Source organism: Salmo salar, chromosome 26, assembly GCF_965601325.2.
Source record: "Salmo salar chromosome 26, fSalSal1, whole genome shotgun sequence".
NCBI classification, from domain to species: Eukaryota; Metazoa; Chordata; class Actinopteri; order Salmoniformes; family Salmonidae; genus Salmo; species Salmo salar.
The window spans coordinates 38857459-38876690 of NC_138316.1; the positions used below are offsets into that span (position 1 = coordinate 38857459).

At 38.1% G+C, this 19232-nt stretch overlaps 1 protein-coding gene across 1 annotated transcript; it reads right to left on the minus strand.

The window, feature by feature from the left end:
• Nucleotides 1–4042: 4042 nt before the first annotated feature.
• On the minus strand, nucleotides 4043–15957 carry LOC106587888 (sushi, nidogen and EGF-like domain-containing protein 1). The gene is made up of 10 exons (XM_082969914.1): nucleotides 15866–15957; nucleotides 15669–15741; nucleotides 15547–15570; nucleotides 13277–13315; nucleotides 12672–12793; nucleotides 6584–6740; nucleotides 5796–5917; nucleotides 5520–5615; nucleotides 5214–5349; nucleotides 4043–4212 (listed from the first exon to the last, which is right to left on the minus strand). The coding sequence occupies exons 2-10, from the start codon at nucleotides 15733–15735 to the stop codon at nucleotides 4043–4045; spliced, it is 933 nt and encodes a 310-aa protein (XP_082826040.1). The 5' UTR covers nucleotides 15736–15741; nucleotides 15866–15957.
• Between the last annotated feature and the right edge of the window lie 3275 nt (nucleotides 15958–19232).

Sequence of the window (19232 nt, forward strand, 5' to 3'; positions counted from 1 at the left end):
ACACACATCTAAAAGTAAATATGTATATATGTGTGATGGGATGTATAGACATTATGGATAGCTGGTGGGATGGTATAAATAAAACTAGGCTGCATTACACACTGCTAATGGATATTCCAACCCTGAGCCCCGGCCTGCTCTGCGATAGCTGATCAAAAGTGTTTGTGTGCTGCTTAAACAATGGCTGTGCTGCATAGGAGGCCTACGGTGGCAGTTCAGGAGGGGAGTAAGCCTACCTGTTTAACATACGAAATTAGGGTATATGCTGCTATAGCCATAGATTTGTCGGGCAATTCCTCCACCCACCATGCACTCTTTAAATAGCCTATCTCAGTGTCACTGAAGGGCTGTTAAGTTAAAACCAAGACTCGAATTGAGGGTGTATGAGAGGTTATCCCGTAGGACTACCTTTTATTAAAGAAAATTGTAAAAAAAAACAAACCAAAAAAAAAAACAGGCCTACCCTTTCTTAAGATTTTGAAGAAAATAAAATGGATCTGATTATATAAAGTGGTCTATAACAGCGCTTTGGTCTGCGAGACTTTATGTTAGGAACAAGCTGTAAAATACCTGGGAAAGGTGTGACTCCGTCTGATGCATATGGAGATATCATTGTTTAGTTTCTTTGACATTCAGAGGCTGAGCTACAACCCTCGATAGCTGAGGATCATTTTTGGGGACTTTTCTTGGGAAGTAATCTAATTCTGTCGCTGTCAATTTATTAAATTATTCAGTTTCCGTACAATAGAAGATGTTTAAACCCAGACAGCTTTTAGGGAAACACTTGTGACCTTCTCTCGTTGGGTTAAGCCACAGAAGAAGAGTAGCCAGCACGTAAAGCTTACATGTTCCTGTGACGGAAAGCCTACTCTGTCTGGGGTGGAAAGTAAGGCCTAACTTTTGAAAGTAACATCACAGATAGAACTATGAGAGAGATATTTCACCGGATGTATAAATGTGAAGCATCCGTTTGGCATTTCCACTCACTACCAAATATGGTACTGAGAGGAAGCCCAGTGGCCGGCAGTGGGAAAGATGGAATGAGATGGATTTTGGCCGACATTCTGCAAATTCTCATAAAGTAACATTTGATTTCAATAGAGTTTTCTGTTTCCAAAACTAGAATCTGTTACGAACAGAGTGGAAAGTTTTGTAGAAAGTGCCAAAGTAAAAAAAAAAACGTGTTGTTTAGGAGTGCAAAGGCAAATTGAGTTATAGCACACGTCCATTTTAAAGTAGGTGTTCACTAATGGAATATGCAAATGCAGCTACAACGCACCAATAGGATCTCTCTAACTTCTGCTTGGCTCTGCCCACCTCGTTGCTTGTTCTGCTCTCTATGACTCATTTGTTCCCATTGGTTTAAAGGAGACGCAGGGAGTCAGGAAGCAGGTGCAGTTGATGAGTTTAATAGGAACGAACATGGAGTAAATACAAAAACAGGAGACGTGTCAAAACATAAAAACAGGAAACAATACTACCTAATGGGTGATACAAAGGAGTGCTAGATAAAGGGGAAGTAATCAGGGAGTGATGAAATCCAGATGTGCCTCATGATGGGGCGCAGGTGTGCATAATAAGGGTTGCCAGGTGTGCGTAATAATGGTTGCCAGGTGTCCGTAATGAGGGTTGCCAGCTGTACACTATCAAAATTCCTGCAATGCCATGTAATGCATACAGGACGAAGAACAGTTTCTTAAACTGCAATCTAAGGCTCTGGACTCGGGTCTGTCCAAGAAGTGATGGTAAACAGTAGACATGTTCTCCACTTCCCACAATATGTTTAATTATTATTTTGGATATAGGGGAGGGTCACTTTTTTTAAATACATTTTTTTTGCATTTAGGCACTATTAAGGTAAAAATATATTTTGTTGAAGGAAGGGCCATCCATTTTCATTTCAAAGGGCCGATTTTCTCCGTGTAACCGTTACTATGAATAAACTTCACTCCCTTACTGCTCCCTAAAAGATGAAATCGGTGTTACCCTTAGTCCTGCTCGGAACCAAAGTCTTTCAAGATATGTTCGCCCTCTGGTTGGTATTGTAATTGTAACAGCGTAGTCCTTTTTGAACAGACTAAGGGGGATTTATGACAAGCATCCTGTACAGCAGAGGTAAAGAATGTCATTTTTTACCAAGCAAATCTACGGTGGCAATTTACTAGACTATTTGTATTAATGAAAAATAATGATGGTGTGGCCTACTGTTATTATTTTATTTATGTTATCGAAAAGTGTCTGGTATGGCCATTTCTTATCAAGAGAGAGGGTAAAATATCTATGGACTGTCCATATTTGAAATGTGTAACCTGATCAAGTCAATCGGGGGATGGAGTTATTTGTGCCTGAAGGGTGCAGGCTGGAATCAAACCCACGCTGACTTTTAGGCTACAGATACGTTATTAGGCTACAGATACGTTATTAGGCTACAGATACGTTATTAGGCTAAAGATACGTTATTAGGCTACAGATACGTTATTAAGCTACAGATACGTTATTAAGCTACAGATACGTTATTAGGCTACAGATACGTTATTAAGCTACAGATACGTTATTAGGCTACAGATACGTTATTAAGCTACAGATACGTTATTAGGCTACAGATACGTTATTAGGCTACAGATACGTTATTAGGCTACAGATACGTTATTAAGCTACAGATACGTTATTAAGCTACAGATACGTTATTAGGCTACAGATACGTTATTAGGCTACAGATACGTTATTAGGCTACAGATACGTTATTAAGCTACAGATACGTTATTAAGCTACAGATACGTTATTAGGCTACAGATACGTTATTAGGCTACAGATACGTTATTAGGCTACAGATACGTTATTAAGCTACAGATACATTATTAGGCTACAGATACGTTATTAGGCTACAGATACGTTATTAGGCTACAGATACGTTATTAAGCTACAGATACGTTATTAGGCTACAGATACGTTATTAGGCTACAGATACGTTATTAGGCTACAGATACATGTTACTGTAATAGGACATAGGGCTAACGTTTGAGAAAGCGAGAAAAATATTTTTAGCGCAAGCCCTGATCTGAATGACTCGACTGCCCCAGCATGGAGAGAAAGAGAATTGCTCTTTTTCAGGGACTCACAAGGCTCATTTGAATGTCCTGATGCAGCAGGAAAATTCTCTGCCACAAAGAGTGATGAAGTTAAGACATCTGCACTTTGAGCTAATACTTGCAATCAGAGTTCCAGTATATATTTAAAAGTAATCAGGTTAATAACAGTTGTGCAATAACAATACAGTTATCAAAGAGAAAATACCAGAAGTCTTCAATGTAAAAAGATACTCACTTATCTAAGTCTATAAGCCTAGAAAATACCACAATGACATGCAAAATGTACATCAGGAGATTGGTTAACAATTGCTCACATAAGTTAGAATATTTCCAACTTTTATCCTTCCCAGGGCAGATCCAGATCTCAATAATTGCCATAATTTAATTACCGTCACTCTGCTTGGCCAAAACAATGATACAAAATAATAAAAACATCCCACACGCTCAGAACTAAATCAACACAACTCAATCTAAATCACAGGAGCACACATCTGACCGCTGTCCAGAAACAGTTTAACATAGTTATCAGTCAGTCCTTGCACCCATAGCTCCATCTATGAATTTGGGTTACATTTCTCCAGCCCCATTCCTCAACTGTTTATCAAAAAGTGGCACGGTGGTCGCTTTGTTTCTATTGGAATTTGCCACTTTAATGAATAGGTAAATATATTTCAAGTTATCCATCTACACAAATAAATCAATACAATAGCTAGGCCCATTAAAACACCCAGGAAGAAGGGCCCAAGGAAAATGGGAGTGGATCTGGAGTAACTCAAAGGCGCAACTGCACATACAATACTGCTTAGAATATTAGACAATAGGCTACCTCCTTCCCCACTTTTGTTCTTCCAGGACACTCCAGCCTTTACTTTGAAAGACAAATCTCCCGAACGAATAGCACATGCACTATGGCTGCCAATAAAACCACTCCCTTGATTGCAACAAAGTAAGAATCAATTATTTAAAATGGTAAGAAACACCAGAATTAACAAAGTGCTCAGCATATAAACGGAACCAGTCAAACCCTGTCCTTTACAAAAAATGGAATCTATGCAGAAGTCATCAACTGTGAAAGGCTCATCAGATGTTGGAGCTGGAAGGAATAGAGACAGAGGTTTGATACAGAGATGCAGCATAATATTAATACAATGTAACAACTACATCATTTAGCAATTATGTAACAATCTTCCAGGACCAACTTCCTGCAAGGTCATCCTCACCCCCTACGATTTTGTTGTTGATGGAGCGGATGCCACACACGAAAGTGAGAATAATTTTGTTCGAATTTTGACTTAATAACAATTCTAGAATTTAGCCAAACTGATTTTAGATTGAGGCTGGACACGAGATGCTTGGGGATGGGTCTTGAATTTTATTTAACATTACACAAGCCACCGGCACAACTCAACATTCCAGATAGTGCCAAGGAAGCCCAAAACATGTCTTCTGCAGTGGACAGGACAAAGCCATAATAATACTTGATCAGTCATAGTTTAAAAACTATTGGTCACTAAATCCAGAGAAATGACGGACCATGTAAAAAACTGTTGGTCATTAAATCCGTCTCGAAGGAACATGTAAAAATTATTGGTCGCTAAATCCGGCTAGAAGGACCATGTAAAAACAATTGGTCCCTAAATCCATTAGGGATGAGAAATACCAGAGTTTTGGTGCAGGAACGGGATAATAGTGCGTTATCAATCAGTCATAGGCTATACACATTTTATTTACTGTTTCATGGAAAACCCACTTAAGAGGTTAACATTTTTCCCAAAATGAAAATAAATCATTTAGAGTGATTTAAACACTTGACATCATCTAGTGTGCATCATGTGATTTTATGCAATAACAAGTAGGCAAAGTCTACTTTTACTGGTTAAAGTGATGTTGCACACCAGATGATGTCAAAGTGTATCCTGGTGAACTTATCTTATTTTCTTTTTACTTCAAAACATAGTTTCAAAAACATAGCCATCAAGTAGAAGTAGCTGTAAATATAATACTTTACAAATGTATTTCCAAATACATTCACGTAAACTACTTAAAATTTTTTGGGGAATAATTATTTTGAAATGTATTTAAAGTAATTGAAATACATGAAATAGTATTTGAACCCAGGTTTGTTGAAAGTACCATTTGTCTGGAAGGCCCAGCGACCAGCGACACTGACATTGCTGGTGTTACTGAAAGTTGTGTCGTTGCTTTGAAATGACCCCGGGATCGAGAAGTAGTGGATGGAGTTGACTGTGTTATAGCCAGCCTAGAAATACACATATCATAGATCATTATTATAATATATGAAAAGCATCAGAGATAAAATACTATCCATACATCATTCACATCAGGAATACAATTTATGCTCATGATAATGAATATAAACCCATATATTTTTCTTAATGAAAATGTATAATATGCATTCAATCTTCTGACCTGAATATCTTGAGTTGTTGGTGCAATCTCCCCATAGTTCATCAGGATGAAGGAGGATTGGCCACCAGCAATCAGAACCACTTGGAAGGTGATTTCCTTATATTAGGGAAATTAGATAAACATTTTAATACATACTGTAGCCTCCTGTGTCATGTTCCAATCTTGCCCATTGTACATCTTATATTATAGCTTCACAGGCTTTTACTAATCGACTTAAAAATAACTAAGCATCACTTTAGCTGACAATAAAAACAGAGCCACAACAAAAAGTCTTACTGTTCCAAAATTGTTGTAGTAGGCAACCTTATCCCATGTAGCAACGAAGACCCAATTAACAGAGAAGCCCAGGTTTGGGAAGTACTGATTAATGTCTTGTGTGGCCTGTTGAAGAACACTACATTTACATTTACATTTAAGTCATTTAGCAGACGCTCTTATCCAGAGCGACTTACAAATTGGTGCATTCACCTTATAATATCCAGTGGAACAACCACTTTACAATAGTGCATCTAAATCTTTTAAGGGGGGGGGGGGGGGGGGGGGGTTAGAAGGATTACTTTATCCTATCCTAGGTATTCCTTAAAGAGGTGGGGTTTCAGGTGTCTCCGGAAGGTGGTGATTGACTCCGCTGTCCTGGCGTCGTGAGGGAGCTTGTTCCACCATTGGGGTGCCAGAGCAGCGAACAGTTTTGACTGGGCTGAGCGGGAACTGTGCTTCCTCAGAGGTAGGGAGGCGAGCAGGCCAGAGGTGGATGAACGCAGTGCCCTTGTTTGAGTGTAGGGCCTGATCAGAGCCTGAAGGTACGGAGGTGCCGTTCCCCTCACAGCTCCGTAGGCAAGCACCATGGTCTTGTAGCGGATGCGAGCTTCGACTGGAAGCCAGTGGAGAGAGCGGAGGAGCGGGGTGACGTGAGAGAACTTGGGAAGGTTGAACACCAGACGGGCTGCGGCGTTCTGGATGAGTTGGAGGGGTTTAATGGCACAGGCAGGGAGCCCAGCCAACAACGAGTTGCAGTAATCCAGACGGGAGATGACAAGTGCCTGGATTAGGACCTGCGCCACTACCACTGCTGTACTGCCGGTAAGAGATGGTACCATTCCACCTGTTGTCCAAATCGGTCCAAAATGGAGCGATCAGATCTCTTGAGGAAAATGCAGGGAATCGGTATGGTTTGTAACTGGCAAATGCTTCATTGAAGGTCAGATGTCCATTGTGGTTCACCTGAAATGAAATTACTTAATTGAAATGGAAATAAAGCCTGTATGACAGTTTAGACACAACTGGTTACGCTTCATAATTTGTTTATTTGTAAGGACAGATCTTTGGAGAAGATCATGGTTTTGCATCGCTTACAACACTGACAAGTGAAAGTAAATGAAAATCAGACAAAATGCATGCGTGAATAAATAAAGTACATGCAACATATTGTATGGGACACTTTTAAATGTACTTTTAGAGACCATTCAATACAATACTCATCATTAAAACAAAAGCAGTTTAGGTCAAAATAGATTAGATGAATAAAGGAAATAGAGGAAGTAACAGCGCAGGTAGAAGGTAATGGAAATTGTACTATAGAGGCACAAAATAGGCTAGAAAAAAACCCCAAAAAGAAATGGAGGTACTTATTCAAGAATGATCAAGTGTAATGTATTACAAAAATAAAGTGAATTGGATGGAAAATGGTGAAAAATGCTCAAAATTTCTCTTGAATCTTCAACATAGAAATTCTACCAAAAATAATTTACAGAAACTCGTTATCCATGATTCATCAAATTATAACTTGAAAGAGGAAGCAAAATATTTTAAACATGCATTTTCTTTTCAGTCTCCTCTGTTTCACTGAATGATGTTAACTGTAAGGATTTCTTTCCTAATAATAATAATAATAATAATTTAAAATGAACACATTTACAGAAAGACCTTTGTGAAGACCAACTTACTGAAGAGGAACCTTTTGAGGCAATAAAATATTTTCAGTCTGGAAAACATCAGGACTTGACGGTATACCAGTAGAGGTATATCAGAACTTTTTTGATGTACTCAAATATCCATTATTAGCATATTTTAATTACTCCTATACAAATGGTAGACGTTCAAGTTCTCGAACAAGAAGGTCTGATTTCATTACTACTAAAACAGGACCCAGGTGGTAAGTATAAAGACCCAGTCCATTTTAAAAACTGGAGGCCTCTAATGCTTCAATGTTGTGATGCGAAAATCCTGGCGAAATGCATAGCACATAGAATAAAAAAGGTTTACCAGATATTGTTCATCCTGATCAGACAGGGTTTTTACATGGACCATATATTGGAGATAATATATGACAATTACTTGAAACAATTGAACATTATGAAACATTGAAGATACCAGGCTTGGTCTTCATAGCAGATTTTGAAAAGGCATTTGATAAAGTATGACTAGAATTTATATATAAATGCCTGTATTACTTTAACCTCTCTGAGCTAGGTGGCACCAAATCGTCCCACCTACGTAACAGCTAGTGCAATCCCGTGGCGCGTTATTCGAAAACCTTAGAAATGCAAAACCTTCAATTTTTCAAACATATGACTATTTTACACCATTTTAAAGATAAGACTCTCGTTAATCTAACCACACTGTCCGATTTCAAAAAGGCTTTACAACGAAAGCAAAACATTAGATTATGTCAGCAGAGTACCCAGCCAGAAATAATCAGACACCCATTTTTCAAGCTAGCATATAATGTCACATAAACCCAAACCACAGCTAAATGTAGCACTAACCTTTGATGATCTTCATCAGATGACAACCCTAGGACATTATGTTATACAATACATGCATGTTTTGTTCAATCAAGTTCATATTTATATCAAAAAACAGCTTTTTACATTAGCATGTGACTAGCATGTGACTAGCATTCCCACCGAACACTGCCGGTGAATTTACTAAATTACTCACGATAAACGTTCACAAAAAGCATAAGAATTATATTAAGAATTATAGATACAGAACTCCTCTATGCACTCGATATGTCCGATTTTAAAATAGCTTTTCGGTGAAAGCACATTTTGCAATATTTTCAGTAGATAGCCCGGCATCACAGGGCTAGCTATTTAGACACCCAGCAAGTTTAGCACTCATCAAAGTCAGATTTACTATAAGAAAAATGTTATTACCTTTGCTGTCTTCGTCAGAATGCACTCCCAGGACTTCTACTTCAATAACAAATGTTGGTTTGGTCCCAAATAATCCATAGTTATATCTTAACAGCGGCATTTTGTTCATGCATTCAAGTCACTATCCGAAAGGGTAAATAAGGGTTACGAGCATGGCGCAATTCGTGACAATTTTTTTTCAAATATTCCATTACCGTACTTCGAAGCATGTCAACCGCTGTTTAAAATCGATTTTTATGCCATTTTTCTCGTAAAAAAGCGATAATATTCCGACCGGGAATCTGCATTTAGGTAAACAGACGAAAAAAAATAAAGCATTCGGTCGACTCGGGCACGCGCCTAAGCCCACAGTACTCTGAGCGGCCACTTGCCAAACGCGATAAAGTGTTTCAGCCAGAGGCTGCCTCGATATCGTTCAGCTTTTTCCCGGGCTCTGAGAGCCTATGGGAGCCGTAGGAAGTGTCACGTTAGAGCAAAGATCCTAAATCTTCAATAAAAACAGCCTAGATGAAACACATCTTGTCAGACAGGCCACTTCCTGCATGGAATCTTCTCAGGTTTTGGCCTGCCATATGAGTTCTGTTATACTCACAGACACCATTCAAACAGTTTTAGAAACTTTAGGGTGTTTTCTATCCAAAGCCAATAATTATATGCATATTCTAGTTACTGGGCAGGAGTAGTAACCAGATTAAATCGGGTACGTTTTTTATCCGGCTGTGTCAATACTGCCCCCTAGCCCTAACAGGTTAATTTTGGTGAATCTCTTATCCGCTCTAGGGTAGGGGGCAGTATTTGCACGGCCGGATAAAAAACGTACCCGATTTAATCTGGTTATTACTACTGCCCAGAAACTAGAATATGCATATCATTATTGGCTTTGGATAGAAAATACCCTAAAGTTTCTAAAACTGTTTGAATGGTGTCTGTGAGTATAACAGAACTCCTATGGCAGGCAAAAACCTGAGAAGATTCCTTACAGGAAGTGCCCTCTCTGACCATTTCTTGGGCTTCTACACTCTCTTTATTGAAAACTGAGGATCTCTGCTGTAACGTGACACTTCCTACGGCTCCTATAGGCTCTCAGAAGGCGGCAAAACGCTGAATGATGTCTTTGCAGGCCCTGGCTGAAAAACAGTAGCGCATTTGGATAATGGTCGATCAGAGAACAATGAGACTGAGGCGTGTGCACGAGGCGACACCATGTTTTTATTTTTTCATCTTTGAATGTAAACAGGGTTTCCCGTTCGGAATATTATCGCTTTTTTACGAGAAAAATAGCATAAAAATTTATTTTAAACAGCGGTTGACATGCTTCGAAGTACGGTAATGGAATATTTAGAATTTTTTTGTCACGAAACGCGTCGGGCGCTTCACCCTTCGTCACTCTTCGGATAGTGTCTTGAACGCACGAACAAAACAGAGGATATTTGAACATAACTATGGATTATTTTGAACCAAACCAACATTTGTTATTGAAGTAGAAGTCCTGGGAGTGCATTCTGACGAAGAACAGCAAAGATAATCAAATTTTTCTAATAGTAAATCGGAGTTTGGTGAGGGCCAAACTTGGTGGGTGTCAAATTAGATAGCCCGTGATGGCTGGGCTATCTACTCAGAATATTGCAAAATGTGCTTTTGCCGAAAAGCTATTTTAAAATCGGACATAGCGATTGCATAAAGGAGTTCTGTATCTATAATTCTTAAAATAATTGTTATGTTTTTTGTGAACGTTTATCGTGAGTAATTTAGTAAATTCACCGGAAGTTTGCGGTGGGTATGCTAGTTCTGAACGTCACATGCTAATGTAAAAAGCTGGTTTTTGATATAAATATGAACTTGATTGAACAAAACATGCATGTATTGTATAACATAATGTCCTAGAAGTGTCATCTGATGAAGATCATCAAAGGTTAGTGCTGCATTTAGCTGTGGTTTGGGTTTATGTGACATTATATGCTAGCTTGAAAAATGGGTGTCTGATTATTTCTGGCTGGGTACTCTGCTGACATAATCTAATGTTTTGCTTTCGTTGTAAAGCCTTTTTGAAATCGGACAGTGTGGTTAGATTAACGAGAGTCTTGTCTTTAAAATGGTGTAAAATAGTCATATGTTAGAGAATTTGAAGTAATAGCATTTCTAAGGTATTTGAATAACGCGCCACGGGATTCCACTGGCTGTTGAGTAGGTGGGACGATTTCGTCCCACATACCCTAGAGAGGTTGTACAATGGGTTAAAGTTATGTACAGCAACCCCAGGTGTAAAATAGTAAATAATGGTTACTTCTCAGAATGTATTGAGCTTTTCAGAGGAGTAAAACAAGGCTGTCCGTTGTCTCCATATCTATTTATTATGGCCTTTGAAATGCCAGCTATTAAAATTACATCCAACAAGAACATCAAGGGTTTAGAAATCCAGGGGATAAAACAAAAAATGTCAATGTATGCTGATGACTCTAGTTTTTTCTTAAGTCCGCAATCTGGATCCCTGCACAGTCTCATTTCATTTTATTTGGAATGCTAAGCAAGACAAAATTAAACGTGCCTATTTATATAATGAATATGAGTTTGGGGGGCTAAAATGTTTAAATATTAACATTTGAAACCTCTCACTAAAAGCTTCACTAATACATAAATTATACTTAAACTCAAAATGTTTCTTCAGTAGATTATTAAGAAAGGCTCAGCCTTTGTTCAAAAATTGCCTTTTTGCATGTATACAGATTGAAAATGAAATTTTGTTTAAGGTATTGCCCTTTCTTAAACAAGCCATACAAAGCTGGTTACAAATTCTGTTTTATCCTCAAGAAAAGATAGAACAAATATTACAACAAATGTTATGGTTAAACTCAAATATACTGATTACTAAAAAAACATTCTTTATAGATTTTCTTTTTAAATGGTATTATATTTATTACTGATATTATGAATAGAAATGGAGGAGTTATGTCACATATTTAGCTATTGAAATATATGGGAATATCTGCTCAATCCAAACTTACAACCAACTGGATGCAGTACTACAACAAATATGAAGGAGGCAAGTGGAAAAGGGAGAAGGTAGGGAACTTGTTTGCCTGACATATATTAAAGATACAAATTGGCTGAACGGAACTGCATAAATAGAAAAATATACCAGTTTCATTTGAGGACAAAAATGTTGACAGCTGCGCCATACAGGTTGCAAAATAAATGGGAAGAGATTTTCGATGTACCAATTCCATGACACATGGTTTATGAACTGGTACAAAAAACTGTACTTGATTCAACACTTAGAGTTTTTAAATTTAAGTTATTATATACAATTCTTGCCACCAACAGAATGCTATATGTAGGGGGCATACAACAATCTCAGCTCTGTAGATTTTGCCTGCGAAGAGATAGAATTAATAGATAATTTATTCTGGTATTGCCCCCATGTAGCTTGTTTCTGGTCACAGGTTCAGGAATGGTTAAAAAATCACAACATGATCTTAAAATTAACCTTACAAATAGCAGTGTTGGGCGATTTGGAAAGCCATAGTTAGTCAATAAATAATATAATAATACTCGTAGGAAAGGTTTTCATCTTTAGCTCACAATCCGTGGATACTATACGATTAGAAAGGTAAAAAAAGGATCTAAAACATCACAGCACATTGATAAGTATATGGCACAGGGAAACCAAACAAGGGTGGTCTATGGTGATAGGTGGGATGGGCTGAGAGTGGCTGAGGGGTGGGATTAAAGCCCTTATGTTTGGTAATGTATTATTGTTATGTAACTGCTTTATATAAAAGTACCATGTATGTAAAATGTGTATGTAAAATGTATGTATATGTAGCAGAAAAGCTGTTTAAAAAAACCAAAAAGATATTTGTACTCTGGGTGGTGGAGGAGTAAAAAAAAACAAAAAAAAAAACATGCAACATATTAATAAATACAGTATGTACTACTATCACTCCATAATGTATGTACTATCCCAGAGAGGTTAAAAACATGTATTTTTACGCACGTATATCTGTTGATACGGTTTTCCAAAATAAACAAATGGCTGCTCCAGGGTTATAGGAGGGGAACTTCCATCATCGGATCGGGAGCTCACTGTGTCTCCAGCCCCAAATGGATAGAGTGGGCCTGAGATGAACAAAATGGTCCGTTAATAACATCATTACAGTTAGGCCATACAGAGATTATCTAACAATCTGTCACGGCCAACTTTCTGCATTGTCATCCTCACCCCAACTATTTTGTTGTTGATTTGGTTGATGCCACACACTAAAGGGAGAAGAAACTCTTGGGATTTTTCAGCAATTCAGCAAAAGTGATTTTAGGTCACGGCGGGACACAAGATGCTTGGGAATTGGTTTTTAATTTTGGAATATTGACAAGTGGCAGTTGGAGTGCAATTGCGCAATATTTAAATTCTCATTTTGCCCAAAACCATGACAGACTAGAGTGATCACTATCAGACACATCAACAAGTGGCCATTCCATAAAGGGATTAGAGTCCAGCTTGTTATTTTAATATAACATTGGTTTCAGTCAGTTACAATCCAGTAAGAGAGAATTGAGAAGTGGATTGAAATCAGCTATTTATTGGGTGTAATGTAAACTCACCAGGGGTTGTTGAAGGGACATCAGTTGTTGAAGTGGTCACTGGAGGATATAGACAGAGAGGTTAGAAATGTAGCACTTCCTGTAAAACCCTGTAGCCCCCAAAATAAGAGATTTGGTCTTTTATAAACGCTTAAAGCCCCACTGATTTTAGATTGCGGCGGGACACGAGATGCTCGGGAATGGGTCTTGAATTTTTGAATATGGACATGTGACAGCTGGGATGTAAGTGCATATTGTCTGACTTCTCATTTTTCCCAAAACAGTGGCATACAGGAGTGATCACTATCAGGCACATCAGAAAGTGGCCATTCCATAATGGGCTTAGGGTCCAAGTGTTCTTTCAACATAAGATTGTCAACATGTTGTCTTACAGTATATATACTGTATATAAAACAATATCTAAAGAAAGCCACACACTCTCTCTCACACACACTCCTATAGTATATGCAATACCACTTAAATGTAACTCAATTTTATCTCAAATGTAATCACTGTAATCCCCAAAAGTAACTATTTATCATGAAGGGGCATAAACAATAACTACTAATGCTGCATACTCCAAGAAAAGTACAAATCTCACCTTTCTGGTAAAAAAAGTATAAATTGCTGCGGTGTAGTCCCTTTTGACGACACAAGCTCAAATACACAGTACAAATATGATAAAAATATGAAAATATGAATAATTTGATAAAAACTGTCGTTCTGGGTCGCCTCCCTGACCAAGGTTCTTCTTGCACGGTTGCTCAGTTTGGTCAGCGCTAGGCAGAATCTGAGTAGTTCCATATTTTGTGCTCAAGGAAATGTTCAACACTCTAGAAATTGTTTTATACCTTTCCCCAGATGATCTCCGAGATGAGGAGATCTACGGACAGTCCCTTGGACTTCATGGTATAGTTTCTGCTCTGACATGCACTGTCAACTGTGGGACCTTTCTATAGACAGATGTGTTTATTTTTTAAATCTTGTCCAAACAATTGAATTGGCCACAGGTGGACTCCAATAGAGTTGTAGTGACATTTCGAGGATGATCAAAGGAAATTAGATGCACCTGAACTCAATTTGGAGTGTCGTATCAAAGGGGTGTGAATACTTATGTAAATTGGATATTTCTGTATTTAATAAAAAAAAAATAGCAAACAATTCGAAAAGCATGTTTTCATTTTGTCATTATGGGGTATTGTGTGTAGATGGGTGAGCAAAAAAGTATATTTAATCCATTTTGAATTCAGGCTGTAACACAAAAAATGTGTAACAAATCAAGGAGTATGAATACTTTCTGAAGCCACTGTATATTATACAGTATAAGCAATTCCAATGCAAATCAATGGAGAGTGAGGCATGCTCCAGTATTGTGTACACATAAATGGAGGTTGCTGAGGGGAGGACGGCTCGTAATAATGGCTGGAATGGAGTCAATGGAATGGCATGAAACACATGGAAACCATGTGTTTGATGTATTTGATACCATTCCACTAATTCTGCTCCAGTCATTGCTGTCACGACTTCCCCGAAGTTGTTCCCTCTCCTTGTTCGGGTGGCGTTCGGCGGTCGAAGTCACCAACCTTCTAGCCATCGCTGATCCTCTTTTCATTTTCCTTTGGTTTTGTCTTGTCTTCCATCACACCTGGTTCCAATCCCATCAATCCCATGTTGTGTATTTAACCCTCTGTTACCCCTCATGTCCTTGTCAGTGATTGTTTGTTGTAAGTGCTTGTGCACGTCTGTCCTAGTGTGCGTCGGGTTATGTACCCATTATTTGATTGTTCTGTTTTCCGGTGGGTTTTTTTGTTATTAAACTGCGCCGTTTGGAAACACAGTTTTTGCTCTCCTGCGTCTGACTTCTCTGCCGCCAGTACGCACCCCTTACAATTACCAAGAGCCTGTCCTCCCTAATTAAGGAGCCACCAACCTCCTGTGGTAGACACATACCACAGACATCCATGCACACCCTCGCAAAATCTTTAATTTGAAGTCACAGATCTTCTCGAGTGACATTGTCGCAATATAAGTTAAATATAAGTTATTTTAGGATGCTTATAGGCCAAGTTTTCACACTTGAAGTTTCCACACCAAGCATTCTTTTGGTAGAATAAGGAAGTAAAATCGATGAATCTGTGCTAGTTCAGGAACTACCACCTATGCCTCTAAGACTAAGTGATGTAATCTCTGCTTGTTTCATGTTATGTAAGTATCTCATGACGGTTTCAGTTACAATTTAGTCCGAGTTGAAAGTGGATTGAAATCAGTTATTGGGTGTAATGTAAACTCACCAAAATCAGCAGTGGTCACCTTACCTTTCGAAACAATGGAGGGGGGTCAAGGTGAGCAAGCTTAAATTCACATGTAAAATACTAACACAATCATCATCATACAAAGTGGAAAAAGTGCTTACTCGTCATCAACAAAAACAGCACAAAAAGCATAATTTGATTCCTCATTGTCACAAGCTCCTTGTCCATTCAAATCTAGAAGCAAAAATTATTATATTTATCATCATAACCATGAATATCATTATCCCCTTCTTCAAAACTGTCTTCATTTGCATTTTACATGTTCTATTCTACAAACAGATGTGTTAGAACAGCTTACCTGTTTCTGTGTATTCACCCTTTCTTCTGTGTAGTTCTGTTGGGTTGGGACTATTGGCTTATAGGTATAGTTTATACGTAGGTATGTGGCCAACACCCATAGTCAATGGCATGCATGAATCACCCCAAGGACACTTACTGCAGGTGTTGTCAAATCAAATTAATAAGGTGGAATAACAACAAATGGAATGCAATACATACATTTCAATTACAAAACAATTAGGCCTAGACCTAGTTAGCTAACTGGTTTCTGAGCTATATTCACCTTCAATGTCTTAATCAGGACTTGATTTGCTGTAATAGAAAATGAAAGATTATTAGCTGGAGACAACCTAGTCCTATTTCATTTACAAATCTCATGACATGGCTTGAGACTTGGCTATGAGGTATACTGTAGTAAAGTATCTAGGTGTATTTTTATTTAGCTGAGCCTGCTATCTAGCTAAATGTAGCATTGGTATAGCTAACGTTAGCTAACTAGCAGCTGTGAAGTCATTGAAATTATTTGAAATAGAGATTGAGGTAGCCATATAATCTATCTAAACACTTAGATAATTTATATTACCATAAATAAAGGTTAACCTACCCGTTGCACCACATGTGGGCATTTTGATTTGTGAACTCTGTCACATGCACAGAAACACAGCTACCCAAAACAACAGTGCTAGGTGCACTACAATTTTAGACCTAAAAAAGTTACCCTGGTGTGTAGATCTCACCCTATTATTATTATTATATCCATATTTTTATGTGATTTTGAGAGCGAAGCTAGAAAGAAATGGGGGAAATACGAATCCAGGCAAAACAAAACCGAGAAAGCGAAGTTTGGGAGAAAAAAACCTGAATTTGTTGTTTTTTGTCATTCAGTTTATTTATGTATTGCATAGTTTCACAGTACAAATAAAATGTGGAACGACACACACGCTGCACTTTGGTCCGCTTCTCCATCCTACGACAACCGTGACACAGATCCAATGAACCATTGCATTTCTGTTCAAGTATCAAGACTGCCCAAATGTGCCTAATTTGTTTATTAATAACTTTCCATGTTCAAAATTGTGCACTCTCCTCAAACAATAGCATGGTATTCTTTCACTGTAATAGCTACTGTAAATTGGACAGTGCAGTTAGATTAACAAGATTTTAAGCTTTCTTCCAATATCAGATATGTCTATGTCCTGGGAAATGTTCTTGTTACTTACAACCTCATGCTAATTGCATTAGCCTACGTTAGCTCAACCATCCCGTGGAAGGGACACAGATCCCAAAGAAACTTCTTCAGGCTAGGGTCCTTTTTTTCTGCATTTCCGCCTGACTGATGTGCCCAAAGTAAACTGCCTGTTACTCAGGCCCAGAAGCCAGGATATGCATATAATTGGTACCATTGGATAGAAACACTTTGAAGTTTTTAGAAATGTTAACATAATGTATGAGACTATAGCACAATAGATATGGTAGGAGAAAATCCAAAGAAAAAACAACCAGAATATTTTTTTTTTTGAGAGCCCATGCTCTTCCAATGGAACGTATAGGGTCATATCCAAATCCAGCTCCCAGATTGCAATTCCTATGGCTTCCACTAGATGTCAACAGTCTGTTCAAGGTCTCAGGCTTGTTTCTTCTCAAACGAGGAAGAATTTTGAGTTTTAGTAGTGGGAGTCAGAGTTGGAAATCAGTCTGTGCTCGCACGATGAAGAGGACGCAGACCTGCTAATTTTGCTTTCCTTTTGAACATACTTCTTTCCGTATGAAATAGTATAGTTTAATTACATTTTAGGGTACCTGAGGATTAAATTACTCAAATCGATGGTGCCAACTAAACAGACCTTTTGGAATATAAAGAAGGAATTTATTTAACAAAATGACCATGCATGTTGTAGCTGGGAACCTTTGGTTTGCAAATCAGAGGATGATTTTTAAAACGTAAGTGAATATTTAATTGCTATTTGTGATTTTATGAAGCGTGTGCTGGTTGAAAAATATTTTGATGTGGGGCGCTGTCCTCAAACAATCGCATGGCATGCTTTCGCTGTAAAGCCTATTGTAAATCGGACAATGCAGTGAGATGAACAAGACTTTAAGACACTTGTATGTACCTAAATGTTTAATATCCATACGTTTTATGATTATTTATTTGAATTGCACGCCCTCCAACTTCACAGGAAGTTATCGACAGGTGTCCACCTGGCGGGACGCCTAGCCCTAATTAAACAAGACAAAAATGACTTTGGTAATTTAAACAAAATGTTTACTGTTGGCCCATGTGTAGATACTGTATGTATATTTTGCAATGTAAATATAGTAAATCCACATTTTCATTGTGTTTTATACCAAATGTGTACACTTTTCCAATGTGAAGTGTGCAGGAAGCTGTACTGTACACACTTTATTGTTGTCTTAAACTTACAATCAAAACAGTTGTAAATGCTGTGACTCGGCCTATTACTTGCCGTTCTTATGAATCATTTTCCTTGAACGTTTCTGACTTTAATGCCTTTCTGTTACAATAACACACATGCTAGAGTCAGAGCTTTCTTTATTGTGGTGTGATGAAGAGAATGCATCTGGACCTCTATCATAAGACATCTCCGACTAGAAGTAATGATCTAAGATCAGGTCCCTCCAGTCCATTCATTAAAATCTAAAACCAAGAACTAATCCTAGATCACCACTCCCACTCTGAGATGTTTTATGAATACAGGCCCTGATCCTGGATCATGTATCAGTGGACAGGGTCATAGCCGCTGCTACGCTACAGGGGCTTGGGCGGGGGGGGGGGGGGTTCTGCTGAGTATTTCTGGCCTTTGCTTCCATCTGCTGGTGATACCCTCCATTCATTACAACCATACTGCCATCATCATCTATCATCTGCTTACACCTATCCAATGGTTTTAAATGCATAAAGGGGAGTGAATGAGTGCACGCTGCATGAGGGGGAGTGAATGAGTATACCTGGAGTATAGCACTATAATGTTCTCACTGATTCTTCAGAGTAAAACACTATAATGTTCTCACTGATACTTCAGAGTAAAACACTATAATTTCCTCACTGATTCTTCAGAGTAAAACACTATAATGTTCTCACTGATTCTTCAGAGTAAAACACTATAATGTTCTCACTGATTCTTCAGAGTAAAACACTATAATGTTCTCACTGATTCTTCAGAGTAAAACACTATAATGTTCTCACTGATTCTTCAGAGTAAAACACTATCATGTTCTCACTGATACTTCAGAGTAAAACACTATAATGTTCTCACTGATTCTTCAGAGTAAAACACTATAATGTTCTCACTGATTCTTCAGAGTAAAACACTATAATGTTCTCACTGATACTTCAGAGTAAAACACTATAATGTTCTCACTGA

Excerpts from the sequence above, each read along its gene's own strand:
- LOC106587888 (XM_082969914.1), bottom strand. The coding sequence starts at position 15,735 with ATGGACAAGGAGCTTGTGACAATGAGGAATCAAATTATGCTTTTTGTG. Across the intron at positions 13,316-15,546 it reads GGTGACCACTGCTGATTTTG|TGACCACTTCAACAACTGAT; the intron begins GTGAGTTTACAT and ends TATATCCTCCAG. Across the intron at positions 6,741-12,671 it reads AACCGTATCAACAGATATAC|GTGAACCACAATGGACATCT; the intron begins GTGCGTAAAAAT and ends ATTTCATTTCAG.